The sequence below is a fragment of the Osmia bicornis genome, chromosome 13, assembly GCF_907164935.1.
Source record: "Osmia bicornis bicornis chromosome 13, iOsmBic2.1, whole genome shotgun sequence".
Lineage (NCBI taxonomy): Eukaryota > Metazoa > Arthropoda > Insecta > Hymenoptera > Megachilidae > Osmia > Osmia bicornis.
This window is the reverse complement of record NC_060228.1, coordinates 8,406,153-8,424,724: the sequence shown is the minus strand read 5'-3', so window position 1 is coordinate 8,424,724 and position 18,572 is coordinate 8,406,153. Positions and strand designations below refer to the sequence as shown.

Sequence of the window (18,572 nt, the reverse complement as noted above, 5' to 3'; positions counted from 1 at the left end):
CCAGGGATGCGGGGCATGAATGGTTGCAGGGTATGTGGGGTTGCAGTGTATGCAGGGTTGCAGGATATGTGGGGCTGCAGCGTATGCAGGGTAGCCGGTCATGCAGGGTTGTCAAACAATTATTTTAATAATTCTTCTGATTTCTAAATAACTGATTTCTAAAAAATAGAATCGAAGGGAGTAAAAATTGTGTCTATTCATGTTTGTGCATGGCCTTGCGAGATGTGGTAAAAAAGGCACAACTTTCATACCGACTGTGCTTTGTACATGCAGACTTAACTGCACCTGGGGGTATCTGAGACCCCAAAATTCATGACCCTCGAGAACAAAGACATATCTAGTTTTTTTTGTATCTGTAGTCACTAGTATATTAAGTAGGAACTTTTTTTTTAATACTAACTTGCTGTTAAATCACTAGAAAGTGAACTTCAGCATCTAATGAGATATATATATATACATGTGTAGAAATATTATGAATGACAGGATCGTATCTACCGTCCAAGTACTCTTATACCATTCATACATCCTGAAATTAACGTAATTCATCATTAGAATATGTAAGTTCATTTATTTTGTTTTTCTTTTTACAATATGACCAGAATAAATGTATTCTCTTTTTAACAATGTTAGACCCACAAAGTATCCCCATTATTTCCAAATTTGATACATTACTGGTGTACGAATACATGAGTGAGTTCGACACTTAAGGTCGTGGAAAATGGCTTTACTCGCAAGAAACATTTGCAAAGTATTTTCGCAGGTAAGGTATATTGAATTAAACTGAAGAACCTCTAATAAAATCAGTATCATTTCTTAAGTTCTTCCAGCTTAATACATTATCAAATCTTATACAATCATTCAGCTGCTTAAAAAAAACGAATGATTACCTATCACAAGGGCATTGAATAACATACAAAGTACTATCTTTTTTTTGAAGCTTTAGGAAAATTTTATGAAGCAATAAAAAATTTTGCTAAAACAAGTATTCGAAATCGAATTAGGAAAATCGATTAGGCGAATGATTTCCGCAATCATATTATTCAATCATTACCTTTACCTCTAAATTCTCATAGATATAGCCTTTTAATTTCATATTTGTGAATTAAGTTTGCCTCTAATGGGATTTTATTTTTATATATCCAGATTGTATTCAGTAGTTAGATTTATTAATTTTATGAATTTTTATTTACAGACTGCTCAAAAGGGAGCTGTGAGAAGTATACATGTTGGAGCTGTACGTCTGCAGGAATCTGTATGTAGTAAACCTTCTTTAAAAAAGCAACTATCACATACCTAACAAACTTTTTTTTTCAGGTAATTGAACAAGAAGGAAGAATAAAATGTACCCTTATACCAGGAGATGGTGTAGGGCCAGAATTAGTGGTTGCAGTTCAAAATGTTTTCAAAGCTGTAAATATACCAGTTGAATTTGAACCTTACTTCCTCTCTGAAGTAAATCCAACTTTGAGTGCACCACTTGAGCAAGTATCTAATAGTATTGCTAGAAATCAAGTATGCTTAAAGGTATTTTACATTCAGTAGTCTTATTAAAATATCTTTGTTTATAAAAATATAGTTCTAAATATTAATCATTCAATAATAGGGTATTTTAGCAACACCAGATCATTCCCATACTGGAGAACTTCAAACATTGAACATGAAATTACGTAAAAGTCTAGATTTATATTCAAATGTTGTTCATGTGAAATCATTGCCTGGTGTTAAATGCCGCCATAAAAATGTAGATTGCATTATCATCAGAGAACAAACAGAAGGAGAGTATTCTGCTCTAGAGCATGAATCTGTGAGGGGTGTAGTAGAATGTTTGAAAATAGTAACAGCAACTAAGAGTCAAAGGATTGCAAAGTTTGCATTTGATTATGCAGTGAAACATAATCGCAAGAAGGTTACTTGTGTCCACAAAGCCAACATCATGAAACTTGGTGATGGTCTTTTCTTAAAATCATGCCAAGAAATTGCAAAACTGTATCCTAGGTAATTACAGATACTGATTTTGGTTCTTTAATAATTGTTAATAACTTCTATGAATTCGTTTCAGGGTTACATTTGAAACAATGATTGTAGACAATTGTACAATGCAAATGGTGTCTAATCCACACCAGTTTGATGTAATGGTATTACCAAATTTATATGGTAATATTGTAGACAATCTTGCATCTGGATTGGTTGGTGGTGCAGGTGTAGTTGCAGGCGCTAGCTACAGTCCTGAGTGTGTCGTTTTTGAACCGGTAACATTAATGAATATATTGTTATAAATGTGTAAATTAATTTAAAATTAATACAAAATATATCATAATTTTATTTATAATATAGGGTGCAAGACACACATATTCAGAGGCTGTAGGTAAGAATGTAGCAAACCCTACTGCTATGCTTTTGTGTGCTGTAAAACTTCTTCGTCACGTGAATTTGAAGCGTTATGCTGAACAAGTCAAAGATGCGTTAAATCGCGTTCTGAATGACGGAAAAGTTTTAACAAAGGATTTAGGTGGACAGAGTTCTACAACAGAATTCACAACAGCTGTGATACATTGTCTTCGTTAATGTTTGTATGATTTCTGTTAATTTTAAAAAAACTTATGTAACATAGAATGATATAGAAATGAAGTACTGTGTTCATTTTACATTGTCAGGAATCTTAAAGATGGCCATGTCGAATTGCATAATGTTATCTCATTACAGACTGTACCTAACTTATCTATTTTGAATTTAAATTTTATTTAAAAGTATTATATTCTGTGAGTAGAAATATTTATGGTGTCTTGTGTAACACGGTATTTCGAATTACAAAAGTGTAATGACACTTTATCAATTGTACAATAATAGCAAAATACTCGGACGGTTAATAAATTATACTATCTCGTATGGAATGGTCCTCTTTATCTGTCGTAACATAACCTGATTGTATTTTTAATTGTATCATTTTGTAGTTGATAGAATATATATTTTCAAGACATTATTACAATGAATACATAAAAGGTAAGAAATTTATCATTTGAGATCTCGTTCTCCAGTCACATGTGACGTCTTACGATTAATTATCATTAATGTCACATTCCATTTTACCAACATTGCAGCCTAAGCGAACTGTCAAAAAACATATGTTTCGATGGACGCCGAAGATCATGCATTAGATCTTATTCGCCAGGACATTGTAAAAAATCATCTTCAAGTTACAGCTTTGATACAAGTAAATATTATTTGCTACCAAATTTTTCTACAAAAATTATAACATAACCTCAGTAAGAACATGATAGTCAATAAATTATTGCACTACCATCAGAGACTGTAATAAAGATTAAACAAACCAAATGATCAATTTCTTATAATTATTCTTTATTAATCAGTGCATATTTTTCAGGATATTCAACAATGCATTGGTCCTTTGGAACTGCTCAACGAATTAAATGCAGAAGGGAGAGGAAAAATAGCAGCCTTAAAATCATCAATAGATAAAATAACATTAGCAGCAGAGAAAGAACTGTCTAAGAAGAAGAAAGCAGAATTATTAGCAGAAATAAATACTTATAAACAGCAACTCAATACTTCTTTAGCTGCATTCCGTAAAGCCAATGTTGTTAGTGTTTGTGTAATAGATAAACTTGCTAAAGAGGAACTACTTTCAATGCCTGAAGAGCAACAAGCTGCTTTACGTAGAAGACATGACAAGCAAAGTATAGCAAACTCATCAAGTCAGCTCTCTGATAAACTTTTAAGTATATCTAGGCACTTAGCAGAAACAACACAAAGAAGTGCAGATACATTAGACACATTAAGTATGTGTTTAGGGTTTAATAGCATCTTCTAAGTAACAGAATATGACTTCTAATACTTTTTTTAACTTTTAATTTTTCAGTAACATCATCTGATAAAGTTACCGGTACTAAGGATGAATTAGAACACCAACAACAAGTTATAGTTCAATCTGGAAAACTTTTAGGCAAATATGGTAGAAGAGAAGTTACTGATAAAGCATTAGTAGCATTGTCCTTTGCATTTTTCCTTGCTTGTGTGTTTTATATTTTACAAAAAAGACTGTTTTGAAAGTACAAACTATTATGGCAGATAGGTAATTATACTTTGATGGAAGATGTATTTTCTAAAGCATAGTTCAATCGTTAATTACTTTATTTATGATATTTGTTATTTATTTTAACCAGAAAGCTGTTTTGTAAGTACATCTTTTATTATGGAAATAAAAGAAAGTTAGTCACTTATTTTATGAAAAAAGGAAAGCAAGTTCGGTTTCGTTAGTCTTACCGCTCACTTTCAGATGGCACCAGCTGTACCATTTTCAAGGCGCGCATCTAAAATTTAAAAGTTTATAAATAGGACTTACACAATATTAGGGTGAAATGAAAGGAAACAAGAAACGTAGCAACTGACGAATTGGAACATTGATTGCATTCTAAATGTAAATATATTACCCACATTTTATACATCTTTCTCATAATTTTTAGAATATAATAATTATTAGCTTCTGATTCCTCAGAATATACAGAGTAATACTGTGAAGGAATTTTTCTTGTCCACTCAATTCACCAAAACTGATTAAATATTACCAGCTGACTTTGGATTGCAGAATCCTGAAACCAGAAGGTACTATTAAGTAAGTGAGTCAGCTACCTTACATTAGAAAATTACTTTTACCATATATTAAGTTTTCTATTTCATGTTAGCTAAGCTGAAAGTATAATTGCGACATTATATAATTCGCTGTACATTTTTACAAGTGCTCATGAATTCCTCTTGGGATATGACTCCGTCCTTATCAATATCCATCTTCTTGAAGATCTTATCCACGTGTCTGTCTATCATCCGTTGAATAGTCTGCCCGTTATGTAGCATCTCATAAATCGCCGACACTATGACCAACATTTCTTTTCTCGTGATATAACCGTCCCCATTCAAGTCGTAAAACCTAATGAGAAATAAGAGTAGAAAGTAACAATATTATCGCGTCACGGACAATGCAATCTGACCGAACGATCACCTGAAGATCCATGAAAGTTTCTGATCCGTGTCACCATTGGTGATCAAGGATATTTCAGTGAGAAGATCACTGAAACTTACAATTCCGTCTCTGTCCCTATCGAAAGCGTTAAAAACGATCTGCGCGTATTTAGATGGCTCTCCCAATGGGAATAATTTTGCGTAAACTGGTTTCAGATCGTTCGTTGTTACCGCTCCTCTCGGGCAATGCTGTTTAAAAGCACGATAAAGCTTTCGTATTTCGTCCTTCGTGAATCCCGTTTGGCGCGTTAAAGAGGAGAGCCGTTCCGGTACTATGTACCGCGATTGCTTCTCCTCGTCTTGAATGTTCTCTACGAAAACGCAGTGAGCTTGAACACTCGTCGAAGTTTCTAAAAGTATTGAAAATAGTCTGATACGATAATTTTTCAATTTTTTTATAGCGATCAATGATATTCGAAGAGGTAACTCGGGTATCTGAGGGGGGGGAGACATGAACAAGGGTACTTGTCAACTTGAAAATCAAATTCGCGCTAGAAAGTATTGCTATAACAAATAGTAACTTATCGTCGACATACCAGTTATCTTCTGAATGCTCTTCTTCATTTTTTTAAAACCTCGTTGCATTCTTGAGGAGAGACTCGCTCGACCTTGGATGTTCTGATTACCCTTATTATTATTGAAGCTATCGGACATTATATCGCGCACAGTTTCGATCGTTAAAAATTTCTACGACATAAAAGAACGTTTTAAATGTAGAATATAATCATATTTGTTCATTTTAGAGTGAAGAAAAAAGACAATTACGTTACTTAGACATTGCCATTTTTAACCAGCACATATGGTATCAGAAGAACATAGAAAAATTTATAGGAAAACTAAAATATAGAATGTAGAGGCTTTCTCAGTCAGAAGTAAAACAGAACTGACGCGTGTGGTGCAGCTGACTTGTACGAGCAGATTCAAGGAAGCTGCTATTCAAAATATTTAGAAACTACCGCGGCGGTAGTTTAGAATCTGAAGGATAAGCCTTTTTCAAACACATTTCGTCTAAAAGAAATTTTTATTTCCTCCTCCATCATTTGCTTATATTTTTGTAGTAAAACGTTTAAGTACTGCCTATCTAATTTTTATCTACGGAATAAACCTTTGCATTTTATCGGGGAACCCCTTTCTTCAAAGACAAAGAATTGCATTATTTATAGGGAATGAATATGAATCGCTTATCCTATTCTTCTCTGGATATCTTATTATAGAAACTACTTCTTACTCATGTGTTTTTCATATGCGTTTTCCTTCGGGAATACTAATAGACGAACGCACGAGTAAGGCACCGTTTATTTCGCTTAACTCCCACGCATTTATTGCTCGATTTATGTGTATGGAATATTTCAAATTTCTCAAAGGGAGATCCTAAGGATAGGAATTTCCGCTGGTTTAAAATGTTACGTACGAAAGCGAGGAACACAGCGGGTCGCGTTTCAAAGCGTTAAAAATGGACCGTAGTTATCAACAGGCAATTGACGTAATTATATCTAGTTCACCGTGACCTGAATATTCTTATCGTTTGATTATAATGCTCGTTGAAAAATTTGACCTGACTAGCTGATAAATGAGAAAACCATTCGAGGATCGCGAACCCTTTCGCGCAAAACCGTGAAGCGGACTTTCTCTGCCAAATGCTATTAATAGTTCGTCAGTCTAGAAATGTGCTATTACGGTAATAGGAAATAGTAACAGCTAGTCATAGCGAACCTTAATAAGAACGATTACCTGTTGGTTCTTTGCAGAATATCTGCTGAAAATCTGTTTGAGGAATAATTGATGCCTCATCGGAGGCAAGCAGCGTACTGCAGCATCAAATACGCTCGTTACCGATAATTAAACTCATGTTTGATATACGTGCATGTCCATATATACGCTTACATAGATTTTAATTAAAATGTTCTTCGGCCAAGATTAAACTCGGGGTAAACATTGAAATATCAGAACGACGGCCTTGACATAAAATTATTACGAATTGGGGTAATTCGTAATCAACATTGTTATTAAGCGTTACATAGTACGATTCCGTTTATATGATTGACGCGATAAGAGAAATTTAATAGCGATATTAAATGAATCTAAATGAAACTTTTACTGAAATTTCGTGTTAATTTTTATGAATGAAAAACACGCAAGTGTAAGAACGCAATTGTTACGCATCAATGTATATAATATAATTGTATCCTTTGCTACGTGTTTTCCTGAGAAAGAATCTCTACGCGTATAGAATATAAAAAAGGTATGCCTTTTGAATATAAAACTTCCTTTGATCCCTATCAAACAATGGGTTCATAAGGACCTGATGCATTGTTGCATAGGTAAATGAAGCAAAATGATGATAATTAATAGATCAATATTGCTATTTTCGATTCCGGGGAAACCGACCGGGAAGTCTTAAGTTCGCATTGTTAATAATATATCAAACAATTGGAGGTAGATACGTGTATACACGTGTTTGCATGTTCGACCAACACATTTTTTCTGAATGGCCATGCCAGTATATAAAACAGGCGGTAAGCATCCAGCATCTCTCCATTGCGAGAGTGTACTTGCTACTGTGAGTAACAGCTCAAAGTTTTCGTAAATTCGGAAAAGAGGAACCATGCGAATAGCCAGTTGTTTGTACGAAAAGCACTCGGTACCGGTTAACATGATTACGGTCGAATATTGAAAGAAAGGTAACTTAAAGGAAGAAGTGTCATCGACCAGTTTGTTCAGTCAGTGTGAAGTTCGAAAGTAAAAATACGAGACCGCCGAATATACATGTATGTCGCAACATCTTGTCAACTAAGTCTTTTGTTTAGCATGAAAGTTCGTACCATTTCTTCTACTTGTTCTCCATTTTATATATTCGCATGTACGTTTACCGATTTACATCTTTTTAGCTGTTCATCAATTTTAAAAAGTGAAACTTTCAAGACAGCGTATACAAAATGAAAATCTGGATATTATTCTTATTGTTGATCGCTACCGTGTCTGGGGCACCGTGGCTCGACATTCTTTTCGGGGGACAACCCGATTATAATTATCAGGTACCTAATTACAAGAATAAACAGTACAGACGGCGCCAAGGAAAGGGAGGAAAGGAACGATGGAAGGAAATTTGCCGGACGATAAATCCTGATCCCTTCGCGTTTCCTGGTCGCGCTCCTTATCCTTCCGGGCCGGTTTGTCCTTGGTAATAGACGGTTATAGAGGCTCAATAATTTTACAGTAAAAGTGCGTTAAAAATATGAATTTATTGTAACAATATCAGGGAATACAAAGATATTCACTGGTTATGAGTATTTCAGTCGGTATACAAGTTTCGCTATTACACTAATGACATAAAAGTATATCTGCAAATGTAAATGATGTATCAAGGATTAAGTTTCTTGATGATACATTTTTGTACAGTGATTGTATTATGTCCGCACAATTGCTCGTTGCTATTTCACTCTATTTAAAATCGTCGTTAATTTATCGTTTTCTTTTTTTTAAATATATTACAGTCAGCAAGCTCTTTCTTCGTTTCATTTTTTTTTTCTTTTTGTCTTTTCTTAGGTAGAAAAATAAATCATTTATATTACACAAAAATCGCTGTATTAAAGTAACTTAAGTTTTAAGTTCCGTTCAAGAAATGCAATGTGTCTCATCATTATTATGACTATCGATGATCTTAAATACCGTATCTATCTATGTATAGATATATTACACATTATATACAAATAAAAATCACAGAATTACCGTAGCACGTGAGTTCGTTCATAAAAAAAAAATTCTCGATGTCCGATCAAAATTCTTTCATCGCCAGAATAAATCTGTGATGCGTTAGAAAAATTTGTACACCGCGCGCAACTTTGGAACCAGACGCGACAGAAAAGAGAACAATCATTTCCAAACTTGTATCAATCCGTCCGTACTACCGGTAAGGATACACGTGTTCGACATAGCTACCGCGGAAATCGTATCGTGATGCCCAGACGGTGGGGTTTCAGGACCCTGACCACCCTCTTCAGAATTTCTTGTTCTCACGCTACTACTTCCTCCTGACGATGAAGCGGGACCACCCCCGGCTAACACCTCTTGTACCACGTTTGTTCCATCTATCAAACGTTGTCTGAAAAATAAATACCATGTAATGAATTACTTAACGATAATGCCTTTGAGATAAACATATATACGATCACAAATACTAACTCATACGCTAATGAATTCGGAGGAGTAACATCATTAGCAGCAGGCAGTGCAACGTAGGATTCATTGGGTGTATTCAAATCCCAAAAACGTAATCTCATATCAGTACCACCAGCCAACAAAAAGCCTGAACGATCAATGCATCCGGAATACATTGCGCATACACTGTGACCACCTTGTGAATGACTAAGAGGTGGTGCACTTGATGCCCAGAGAACCATTTGCCGGAAATCAGTTTCAAGGTTCCACATCGAAATTTCGTTGTTACCTTGCACAGCCGAAATTATCCACGAATGTTCTGTTGGATGTGTTATGACCTTTCGGACTCTAGCACCTGAGGTGAAAAATATTTTATAAGATTCAATAAATGTTTTACGTTACATAAATTTCAAACACTTGAATCACCATACCCGTAGGGTGTTTAATACTGGTTATTGGCAGTTGAAATCGTAAATCCCAACATGTATGTACGCCGGAACTTGTACCAAGTGTCAACCACTGTTGATAATTATTCACGCAAAATGAAGTGATTACTCCGTGTTTTAGATCATTTTCTAAACGCCATGTTGTGCCAGGACATCTTAAATCCCAACCAACCAACGATCCGTACAATGAAGCATAGACAAGAACTGATTGTGAACCAGAATCTAAATACTGCAGATCAACTGCACATCCTTCTTCCTGAACGTATTTGAATAAGTTACATTGATTTATTAAGATTTTCAAACAAGAAAATACTAGCCAGATAGTGTAACAGTTATAATCACCTGAAGATCTAATTGTCTGGTACCGATGACACTCATTTTACTAGAATTTGATTCGATTCGTAAAACGAACACTGTGCCAGACTGACTAGCAGAACTTGCTAATGATTGTCCCTGATCGCATACAGCTAAACCAACTAAAGGACCACCTCTATGCATATAAGTTTGCCTAATGAAATTAAAATATGATGAATAAGAAAATTTCAAGTTATGAAAATTTGAAGAAGAATAATTTATACCTAGAACGATTAGCAATGTTTCGACCTTCCATTTTACTAGCATCCCATATTTTGATACATCCATCCGCAGAGCTACTAGCAAATAAACTAGTATCTGGTATAGAAACTAGCCTGTTTACAGCAGCTCTGTGTTCGTGGAGATGTGCAACTGGTACACCTCGAGGTCTCCAACCACTTGGTAATAGTCTCGAACCTTTGATTAAGTACAAGAAAATATTTCGAAGAAATATTCATACGATACCTAAGAAGTACGATAATTATTAATTACCAGCTTGCCATGCAATGTTATCAGCCCAATGCTGTGCTCTTAACGCAGCAGCATGTTGTTCTTGTTTTCTATATGTTAGCTGCCTTACTTCCAGTCTACAAGGTGCACACCTATCTGAAAAATTATACACAATTTATGTAATAGATTCGCATAAACGTCGAAGAGCTATTTTAGAAAAACATACATTGAATATATGAACGTTCATGAAGAGAATGATCGTTTATACTGTTCATGTCAGACAGACTATGTTGTGGCGACAAATGTATGTCTCCTCCGTGTAAACTTTGGCTGGGACTTCCGCTACTTCCGGTCATATCTGACATTTTAACGGAATGCTATAGTACACAAAAACAGATTTTTTATTATTCTATAAGGTTCAACTAAGGGATCTAGTTTTAATTGTTGTTTAATTACTTGGACATTATCTTGAGCTGCAAACATGGTACGCCATTCTTGGTTCATTGTTGCATATGTACCAACGCTATCTGATGTTCTGCGATCTAATCGCTTAAATGGCGGAAGACTTAGATCAGCTTTTGTATCGGGATACAATATTACTATATGATGCCGTGTTCTATCTTTCATAGAGCTTAATTCCAATTTTCCATCCATTGATTTGGTTGTGTTTTGCTTCGCGTCCACTGAATTTCGATACTTGTTAATTTTCATTAAGTGCGGTTTCATTATCAATAACTGATCCTCGACAGTTTCAGTCATTGATTCGGAACTTAAACGTCTGAAAAGCTAAAAGTATTTCGTTCACTTCTAAAGAAGTTTATGAAACGCGTTTCCAAGAAACTTGGAACTTACATTTCGTAACGAAGTACTCATTTCGCTGTATTGCGGTACTATTCCTGTTACCGCTTTCGCTCGAGCCATTTGTCTCTGTTCAAGAATTTGAAACAATTCTTCTATATCGTTATGTTTGACGACGGAATCGTAAACTATTCTTGGTATAGGAGATACCAAGGCTTCTAACAATAAAATTTCTTTTTCTATTTGAATCAATGGATGCTTTAAATATGGCTGAATCATTGATTGAACTTTGCACTGAACATCGACTAAGTTAAGCGTTCTTGCTGCTGCTGATATAAAACCAACGGTTGCATGCCTTATCCATAAATTTGGATGTACCTATATAAAATTTTATATTCGAGTTAATTATTATCGAGTGATAGTACCATCTAATATTATTTAAAAATATAACTTACTAGAAAGACCATGGTTTCAGATAAAAGTAGATAAAGCGCTGATTTGTGTAAGAGACCTAATTCTGTAAGAGTTGCCATTGCATTAATAGCCTTTGTTGTTACAAATTCTTCAGGATCTGCTAGCCCTTGCTGAAGAAGAGGCATAAGTATGGGGCTACTATGCCAGCCAACATAGGCTGCTACACCAACAATGCACTCAAAGAAAGAACCTCTTAATTCTTTGTCTTCCTTATCGTTTAAAAAGGTGATTACATGACTGAGTAAAATATCATTAGCCTTTTGTTTTCCAAAAAATACACATAGCTTATTTATTCCACTTTCCATCAACGTTTGTTTCACCAAATTTTGAGGATCTGTTAATAACATTGACACGGATTGTTGGACCTAGCAATACTATAGTTTAGTATATAATACAAAAAAATATTTGTTAGAAAATTATTTCACCAATTACCATTTCGTGTAACGTTTGAAGTTCACTATCATAACTTGGCTTTGGACCTTCTTTATTACCTAAATTAGATAAATGAGCATTTTCTAAGTAACGTAACGCAATATGCGCCAAATGCGCAATATTTTCCGCGTAAGCAGCTCTAACGATCACTGCTTCATCTTGCGTGATATGGGATAAACCAGGTAGAATATACTCTGGAAAAATGTTCACATCTGAAGGTGGAATTGATTTTACAAGATGCAAACATTTTGTCAATGTGTGTATGGCCGATACCCGTACACGAGGAGCAGGATCATGGACTAAATGAAACTGCACAAGTACAAATAAATGTTATCTTGATATAATTAACGTTATACACGTAACATCTACTATAATACTTACGATATAAGGCAAAATTCGATCTAATATCGTTTCATCTGATGTATTCTCAGCGAGTTCAAGTAATATTTCCAAACTTTGCAATTTAGACTGAGAATGATGTAAACCACGTATACACGAAGTAACAAGCTGAGTTATGATAACCAATCCTTCTAGTGGTTCTGGAGATGAAGTTTGTTTTTCACTTTCTCTCTCCACTTTCTGTTTCTGGTCGTTAAATAGTTTAGTTTCTAATTGATTATTTGTTTGGCTACTAGATTTAGTATCCTGTATTGAAGCAGTTTTTGAATCAATTTGATTTAAATCACTTTTATCAAAACTTTGATCACTGTCACCTTCAATAATGGTATTCTCTTCACTGTGACCAGAATCATCTTTAATGGATTCTACATTATTTTCGCACTGACTATTTTTGGTTATTTCTATAGTTTTTGTATCACTTTTCATTTTCTCATCGTCCTCTGCTTTTAAAATATTAATGATATTACCAATATCTTTCTTAAGTCTATTTATTTTTTCATCAGGCGATAAAATTGGAGCAGCAGAAAAAATAAGCATGTATGATTGTAGAAACGAATAAAAATATTCCGGAAATACTGTTCCACGGGCCTGAGCTAAGTAAATTTCAGCACTTTTTCTATTTGCTGGATTCCTTTCTAGCATAGATGCAAGCAATTCACGTATTCCAAGATCTTCTATTGTATCCAAATGCTTGCTTACTGAATATTCATTGTTTCTATATGCTTAATATATCATAATAAAATAATTTTTAAATGTATGTTTATAGTAATACCATATACATGATTTATACACGATCATTATATATATATACATATACGTATATTACACGCACCTAATAGCTGGGAAAAGTCAAAAGGCGGATGTCCTTCGTTATATAATTCAGTTAAAGCGCAGCCTGCCGAAAAAATATCCATCATCGGATGCAAGTCACCCGTCTTTAGCTCTTGTTCTGATAGTAATAATGTATTGCTTAATTCTGAAGACAATGTTTTCACAAATCGTTCGGGAGCTATGTAACAGGTTCTGAAATTTTTTCAAAGGAAATATGAGTCTAACATAATAGTTTCAAGATAGTCAATAGAAAATTTATTATATACCTTCTTCTAGAAGTGTCAAAAAAGTATGAAAAATCAGCAGGATTATCTTCAGGTAAATATGTTGGTTTAAAGCTTGCAAAGTCAGTGAGTAAAATCCAATTCCAACTGGTTATCATAATGTTTTCTAGTTTGATGTCTCCATGGCAGACTCCAAACTACAGTCAAATCAAAATTGATATTTAAATTTTTTTTTTCTTGTGACACTGTATCAATGGAGTCTACTGAATGTTCTTTCAGAACTACAGGACTGTAGATACTTTCAGTTTGATGCTGTGAAAAGCATTTTAATGTGTTCTTTTAACAGCTAAGGATTAGTTTTAAAAATATGAAAAATTGAAACTTTATATTAATAGTGTACATGTGGTTAAATTATCTAACATATTTTTAAATAACATATGGACAACTTATCATATAATCCTGGAAATATTATCTGACCTTATGAGCTTGATGCAAAGCATACAAAACTTGAAAGGTAATCCACTTCTTTTCTATACTTGTTAAAAATGGCCTAGTACTAATTCTGTCATACAAAGAATACTTCACATATTCCCTCATTATAGACCCTGATTTTTCTGTAAGCTAATATAAATACATTATTATTTTTACTAATGTATAACTCTATGGTGCATCATAAAGATATGAAGGGAAATTACTTACAATCATTCTTTGAAATGGTAGGCAATTTACAGCAGATGCTAATTTAGATCTAATCTCTTCAAGTTTATCTTTATAAGAAGATAATGGAAGTGTTGGATCATGAATGGCAAACACTTTAACCACTATAAGACCCTCTTGGCTTCTGGCTCGAGCCACTTTAAAAAATCTAGTACTTCCTAAGCTGCAAATGTAGGAAGGGTAATAATTAAACGTAGAAAAAAAAATAAATATGTTGAGCAAAACTGACAGAATATAGGTTGGCATAAAAGTAACGATTTCATTTTCACAATATTGAACTCAATTACTTACTTTACATCGAATAGTAAGTCACTATGATCTGTCAAATAATGTTCTACTGGAAATATTTGACTAGGCGCAATACCGACTAATTGGTTTCCCATTTTGTAAATGAATATTCAGTTAAAGTTGATGTATTTGCAAGCAGCATCCATTTTGTGCCAACTTCATATTCTAAGACATAATACAATGTAGCCATACATAAATTCCTTTTTGCAAAAATTTCCTAGGTATAACATCTTACGCGGATATTACGATTTATTATGGACCTTTTATAGAAAAGGGGTGCATAATTTTAGAAAAAGATCAAAGAATAGAAATGGCATTGTGGCTTTACTTTAAATATGTATAGATAAAATCATTGAATTCGATTGATCAAAAAGCATATCGTTCGATGGAAACCACCGTTATTTAGCATGATTTGACGTTTCGAAAAGCTGCCTATAACTTTTGAACACAACTATTTAGATTATTTGCGAACATGGCGCGAGGTAGTAGTGCTGGTTTTGATAGACATATTACCATTTTTTCGCCAGAAGGGCGATTATATCAAGTAGGTAAGATTCGAAAACTACATTATATTAAAATACAATGAACTTTTAAATTTTCGTCGATGTCTTTTATGTTATTAAGTTATATACTTATAAGCGGTGATCATGGCATAGCGTGACCTGCACTTTTGAACTTTTCCAAATGTAATTTATAAATATTTTATAGAGTATGCATTTAAAGCAATAAATCAGAGTGGGCTGACTTCTGTTGCGGTTAAAGGAGTCGATACAGCTGTGTTTGCAACACAAAAGAAAGTGCCTGTAAGATAACCTCTATTCATTTTATTTTTACTATTTCCAATAATAAAGTTCCTGTGCTGTTTTAATGAAAGTTTCTTCATAGGATAAGCTACTTGATGCCTCCAGTGTTACTCATATTTTTCAACTTACTGAACATATTGGTTGCCTTATGACAGGCATGATAGGTAAGGGAATTGTTGATTACACACGGTATAAGATTTATGTATGAGCTTTCATTGTACCTTGTATCTTAGCTGATGGCAGATCTCAAGTACAACGTGCAAGATATGAAGCTGCTCATTTTAAATACAAGTATGATTATGAAATCCCTGTGGATTCATTATGCCGGCGCATTGCAGACATCAGTCAAGTTTATACACAAAATGCAGAGATGAGACCTCTTGGATGTTCTATGATGTTAATTTCATATGATAAAGAGAAAGGTCCTTGTGTTTATAAAGCTGACCCTGCTGGATATTACTGCGGTTATAGAGCTATCTCTGTTGGTGCTAAACAAACAGAGGCTAATTCTTATCTTGAAAAAAAGTTAAAGAAGAAACAAAATTATGATCATGATGAAACAATACAGTTAGCAATCACATGTTTATCTACTGTTTTGTCTGTGGATTTTAAACCAACAGAAATAGAAGTTGGTGTGGTATCAAAGGATAACCCAAAATTTCGGTAATTATATTGAAATCTAGTTACTTTTTATAAAAATGGATAAAGATTTAATAAACAAGAAATATCTTTTTGTTACAGAACATTAAATGAACAGGAAATCGATAAGCATCTTACCGCAATTGCTGAAAAAGATTAATAATTTCATGAATAATTTACTATAAATAAATATCATGTCTTACTTGATATATTGTCTCATTTTAATACTTAAAAAGGGGTATTTTGCTATATCAAATATAACTGTTAAAAATAAATTAAACACATTTCTAGCTTATAGTAAAAATTTTATTATCAATCATTTTTATTACAAATAGTAAATTTATACAAAAATTATTTTCCTGATGCAGTTGCTAGAGGATTTCTTAAAACTAGAATAACAGAATCCCCTCTTAAGAACATTTTTGATATAAATCTGTCTTTGTTCACTGGTTTTGCCTGATGAAAAGAAAATTATGAATTATAATTGTATTGTTAATACAAACTGCTATACTATCTTACCTTCTTTTTCCCTTTGCCTGTACGTGGAAGTTCAGTCCACATTTCTTTTACATTTTCCAAAACCATATTACAGTGCCTGTCAAATGCTTTTACCCTTCCCAACAATTTTTTGTTGTTCCTACAATTAATTAAAACTTGAGTATTATTTTTAACTGATTGTGTCAGTACTGAAAGTGGTCCAGTATTAAATTCTTCTTCCTCTCTTTTAGCTAATTCCTCTGGTGTCATCTCGGATTTGGGTTTAGTTAAAGAGGACCTACAATAAACATTATTTAGTACGAAAATATGATAATAAATAAAAAGTTGAGGTTACGTTTTATTCTTTAAATACGTGAACAGAGTAAAATAAAAACAAATACTTACATTTTGAAGATGTTTTCCAATAACGAAAAATATTAATAAAATCCTCCACTCAGAAGTATTGTTCTTACAATGTAAGTGATTGCGTTTTGAATTCAAGTCAATACAAAATGTATTTTCATAAACTTTTTCAGTTTGCAGTGAACACAGATGCAAAAAAACTAGACATGCCTTTGTTCACTAGAAGTCATGATCTGGGGGTTCCTAGACACCCCATTGAGATTACGCCTGTATGTATGCATGTCTAGAGCGTTGGCGTTTATCTAAGGTAAAATGGCGGTCGAACAGCTCAATCCATATAGTTCAATCACTCCGTACTACAGGTAATATCACTCAATATGTAGTCTAAATCAGCATATGATCAAAAAATTATTAAAACAATTGTCTGACAAACGTGTATTTTAAAAAGACTGCCACAAAAATATATCTTATTCAAGTAAATGCAGCTGGCCGCGCGGCGGAAAGCCGGGCATACTTCAAAAATTAGCCGCTTCGCGCTGAATCACAGTAGTGGTGAATAGCAGTGGTGAGCGAACAACCAGGAGCGAAGGAGGTGTGTTTTTGCTAATCATTTCTTTAATCGGCAAATTTCGCACGCGACGGTATGTATACTAATTTGACTTATTCTTTCTAAATCCAGTTTAATTACAACTTTAGTGTATTTAATTTGTAACGTGTAACAGCATCAGTATTGATTACGTAATAGAATGCAAGAGAATACCAGGCCGCTTTTCCAGTAATTTTTACAGATAACTATTAAATAGTTTGTTTCTATAATTTTCGAAAATTCTATCAGAAGTTACATTACATTTATTTTATTTAAAAATTTTCAAGATTAGTTTCGCCTAAAACAAAGTTTTCCTATTATAAATTTATAGGTTAGCCATCCGCGCGATGTATTTTCTTATCGATCAATAACAAAATTATAGTTTTAACTGTACTGCGCATTGAAATAAAATAATACTTTTCGATACTAATAATAATTTTTATATATTGTAGAGTGTATTTTCTTATTTTCATAATGTGTAATATTTATACCCTGATAAAGAAGCCGCACATGCGGCCACCCATACATCAGTATTTCTGCTGAGACGTGTACTAGTATTGTTTGTACCCTTTTCCTAAAATATAAGGTTGTTTTTCTTTTTAGTCTTACTTTGACATCAATGATTGCTCTAAGATGCAATCAGTTACCTTATATAAGTTGTTACGTTCTTTTATATCGTTTAACATGAGCATTTAATTGAATAAAACATCATTTTTTGTTTTGTATATTTTTTGTTAATAATCGAAAATATATCGTTATATAAAGATAATAGAATATAGAATAATGTATTACGTGTAGAAATAATTTATGAAAGGTCTTGGATGGCGTCAAGGATCGCTTATCTAACGATGCATGTTACACTGAACTTCTTAAATGTTATTACAATTTACGATTGTCTCGGGAAAGTATATTCGATCATGTCTAAAATTTTTATGAACAATATTTCGATTATGTACGTAAATGTACCAATGATAATAATTCATAATTTTGTTAGAACATCATCGTAAATTGTAAAAAAAAAATTGAAATAAATTTGTTGGTGTAGAATGTTCTCCAGAGATCAACCGCGTTATCTCGCGCGTAATACTATTTTTATATT

The 18,572-nt window shown here is 33.5% G+C and overlaps 6 protein-coding genes across 14 annotated transcripts; 3 read left to right on the top strand and 3 right to left on the bottom strand.

Moving 5' to 3' along the window:
• Positions 1 to 453: 453 nt before the first annotated feature.
• On the top strand, positions 454 to 2,886 carry LOC114879808 (isocitrate dehydrogenase [NAD] subunit beta, mitochondrial). The gene is made up of 7 exons (XM_029195102.2): positions 454 to 557; positions 631 to 760; positions 1,193 to 1,252; positions 1,315 to 1,524; positions 1,604 to 1,995; positions 2,060 to 2,249; positions 2,335 to 2,886. Exons 2-7 carry the CDS (start codon positions 719 to 721, stop codon positions 2,563 to 2,565), a joined length of 1,125 nt encoding a protein of 374 aa, XP_029050935.1. The 5' UTR covers positions 454 to 557; positions 631 to 718; the 3' UTR covers positions 2,566 to 2,886.
• Positions 2,887 to 2,906: 20 nt separating this feature from the next.
• Positions 2,907 to 4,742, top strand: LOC114879811 (vesicle transport protein SEC20). Of its 5 annotated transcripts, none has more exons than XR_003789996.2 (6): positions 2,907 to 3,000; positions 3,099 to 3,211; positions 3,383 to 3,797; positions 3,878 to 4,192; positions 4,295 to 4,435; positions 4,514 to 4,742. XR_003789996.2 is itself a non-coding variant. In XM_029195109.2 (6 exons), the coding sequence occupies exons 2-4, from the start codon at positions 3,131 to 3,133 to the stop codon at positions 4,063 to 4,065; spliced, it is 684 nt and encodes a 227-aa protein (XP_029050942.1). In that variant the 5' UTR covers positions 2,907 to 3,000; positions 3,099 to 3,130; the 3' UTR covers positions 4,066 to 4,090; positions 4,182 to 4,192; positions 4,295 to 4,387. The 5 variants fall into 5 exon arrangements, 4 of the variants coding, with proteins under 4 accessions (XP_029050942.1, XP_029050943.1, XP_046144383.1 ...); XM_029195109.2 differs by lacking the exon at positions 4,514 to 4,742 and having other exon boundaries at positions 3,878 to 4,090; positions 4,182 to 4,192; positions 4,295 to 4,387; XM_029195110.2 differs by lacking the exon at positions 4,514 to 4,742 and having other exon boundaries at positions 3,878 to 4,090; positions 4,295 to 4,386.
• LOC114879809 (neuronal calcium sensor 1-like) lies at positions 4,295 to 7,848 on the bottom strand. Of its 4 annotated transcripts, none has more exons than XM_029195103.2 (5): positions 6,766 to 7,848; positions 5,571 to 5,721; positions 5,015 to 5,384; positions 4,744 to 4,942; positions 4,295 to 4,607 (listed from the first exon to the last, which is right to left on the bottom strand). In XM_029195103.2, the coding sequence occupies exons 1-5, from the start codon at positions 6,823 to 6,825 to the stop codon at positions 4,560 to 4,562; spliced, it is 828 nt and encodes a 275-aa protein (XP_029050936.1). In that variant the 5' UTR covers positions 6,826 to 7,848; the 3' UTR covers positions 4,295 to 4,559. The 4 variants fall into 4 exon arrangements, with proteins under 4 accessions (XP_029050936.1, XP_029050937.1, XP_029050938.1 ...); XM_029195104.2 differs by having other exon boundaries at positions 5,015 to 5,345; XM_029195105.2 differs by lacking the exon at positions 6,766 to 7,848 and adding an exon at positions 5,800 to 6,756.
• Positions 7,849 to 7,923: 75 nt separating this feature from the next.
• LOC114879805 (phosphoinositide 3-kinase regulatory subunit 4) lies at positions 7,924 to 14,787 on the bottom strand. Of its 2 annotated transcripts, XM_029195099.2 has the most exons (18): positions 14,609 to 14,787; positions 14,300 to 14,480; positions 14,078 to 14,221; positions 13,643 to 13,797; positions 13,378 to 13,568; positions 12,528 to 13,267; positions 12,147 to 12,455; positions 11,696 to 12,079; positions 11,295 to 11,618; positions 10,899 to 11,228; positions 10,669 to 10,819; positions 10,485 to 10,598; positions 10,217 to 10,409; positions 9,981 to 10,146; positions 9,624 to 9,894; positions 9,217 to 9,547; positions 8,974 to 9,136; positions 7,924 to 8,211 (listed from the first exon to the last, which is right to left on the bottom strand). In XM_029195099.2, exons 1-18 carry the CDS (start codon positions 14,698 to 14,700, stop codon positions 8,074 to 8,076), a joined length of 4,377 nt encoding a protein of 1,458 aa, XP_029050932.2. In that variant the 5' UTR covers positions 14,701 to 14,787; the 3' UTR covers positions 7,924 to 8,073. The 2 variants fall into 2 exon arrangements, with proteins under 2 accessions (XP_029050932.2, XP_029050931.1); XM_029195098.2 differs by lacking the exon at positions 7,924 to 8,211 and having other exon boundaries at positions 8,258 to 9,136.
• A 197-nt stretch (positions 14,788 to 14,984) lies between these two features.
• On the top strand, positions 14,985 to 16,254 carry LOC114879810 (proteasome subunit alpha type-6-like). The gene is made up of 5 exons (XM_029195108.2): positions 14,985 to 15,153; positions 15,314 to 15,408; positions 15,491 to 15,572; positions 15,642 to 16,071; positions 16,150 to 16,254. The coding sequence occupies exons 1-5, from the start codon at positions 15,078 to 15,080 to the stop codon at positions 16,205 to 16,207; spliced, it is 741 nt and encodes a 246-aa protein (XP_029050941.1). The 5' UTR covers positions 14,985 to 15,077; the 3' UTR covers positions 16,208 to 16,254.
• A 77-nt stretch (positions 16,255 to 16,331) lies between these two features.
• On the bottom strand, positions 16,332 to 17,076 carry LOC114879813 (probable small nuclear ribonucleoprotein Sm D2). The gene is made up of 3 exons (XM_029195113.2): positions 16,930 to 17,076; positions 16,567 to 16,822; positions 16,332 to 16,503 (listed from the first exon to the last, which is right to left on the bottom strand). Coding segments are annotated over exons 1-3 (363 nt in total). The 5' UTR covers positions 16,932 to 17,076; the 3' UTR covers positions 16,332 to 16,398.
• Positions 17,077 to 18,572: the final 1,496 nt, after the last annotated feature.

Bases quoted from the DNA above. Each gene is read 5' to 3' on its own strand.
- LOC114879813 (XM_029195113.2), bottom strand. The intron at 16,504-16,566 runs GTAAGATAGTAT...TCTTTTCATCAG, and splicing joins CAGGCAAAGGGAAAAAGAAG to GCAAAACCAGTGAACAAAGA.
- LOC114879809 (XM_029195103.2), bottom strand. From the start codon at position 6,825: ATGAGGCATCAATTATTCCTCAAACAGATTTTCAGCAGATATTCTGCA. The intron at 4,943-5,014 runs GTGATCGTTCGG...ATTTCTCATTAG, and splicing joins AAACTTTCATGGATCTTCAG to GTTTTACGACTTGAATGGGG. The intron at 4,608-4,743 runs GTACAGCGAATT...TTCTGGTTTCAG, and splicing joins TCATGAGCACTTGTAAAAAT to GATTCTGCAATCCAAAGTCA.
- LOC114879811 (XM_029195109.2), top strand. From the start codon at position 3,131: ATGGACGCCGAAGATCATGCATTAGATCTTATTCGCCAGGACATTGTA. The intron at 3,212-3,382 runs GTAAATATTATT...CATATTTTTCAG, and splicing joins AAGTTACAGCTTTGATACAA to GATATTCAACAATGCATTGG. The intron at 3,798-3,877 runs GTATGTGTTTAG...TTAATTTTTCAG, and splicing joins AGATACATTAGACACATTAA to TAACATCATCTGATAAAGTT.
- LOC114879810 (XM_029195108.2), top strand. From the start codon at position 15,078: ATGGCGCGAGGTAGTAGTGCTGGTTTTGATAGACATATTACCATTTTT. The intron at 15,573-15,641 runs GTAAGGGAATTG...CTTGTATCTTAG, and splicing joins CCTTATGACAGGCATGATAG to CTGATGGCAGATCTCAAGTA. The intron at 16,072-16,149 runs GTAATTATATTG...TTTTTGTTACAG, and splicing joins AAGGATAACCCAAAATTTCG to AACATTAAATGAACAGGAAA.
- LOC114879805 (XM_029195099.2), bottom strand. From the start codon at position 14,700: ATGGGAAACCAATTAGTCGGTATTGCGCCTAGTCAAATATTTCCAGTA. The intron at 11,619-11,695 runs GTAAGTTATATT...AATTTTATATAG, and splicing joins CTGAAACCATGGTCTTTCTA to GTACATCCAAATTTATGGAT. The intron at 8,212-8,973 runs GTAGCTATGTCG...TCTATTACCAAG, and splicing joins ATCACGATACGATTTCCGCG to GACAAACCGGCCCGGAAGGA.
- LOC114879808 (XM_029195102.2), top strand. From the start codon at position 719: ATGGCTTTACTCGCAAGAAACATTTGCAAAGTATTTTCGCAG. The intron at 761-1,192 runs GTAAGGTATATT...TTTTATTTACAG, and splicing joins TTTGCAAAGTATTTTCGCAG to ACTGCTCAAAAGGGAGCTGT. The intron at 2,250-2,334 runs GTAACATTAATG...TTTATAATATAG, and splicing joins AGTGTGTCGTTTTTGAACCG to GGTGCAAGACACACATATTC.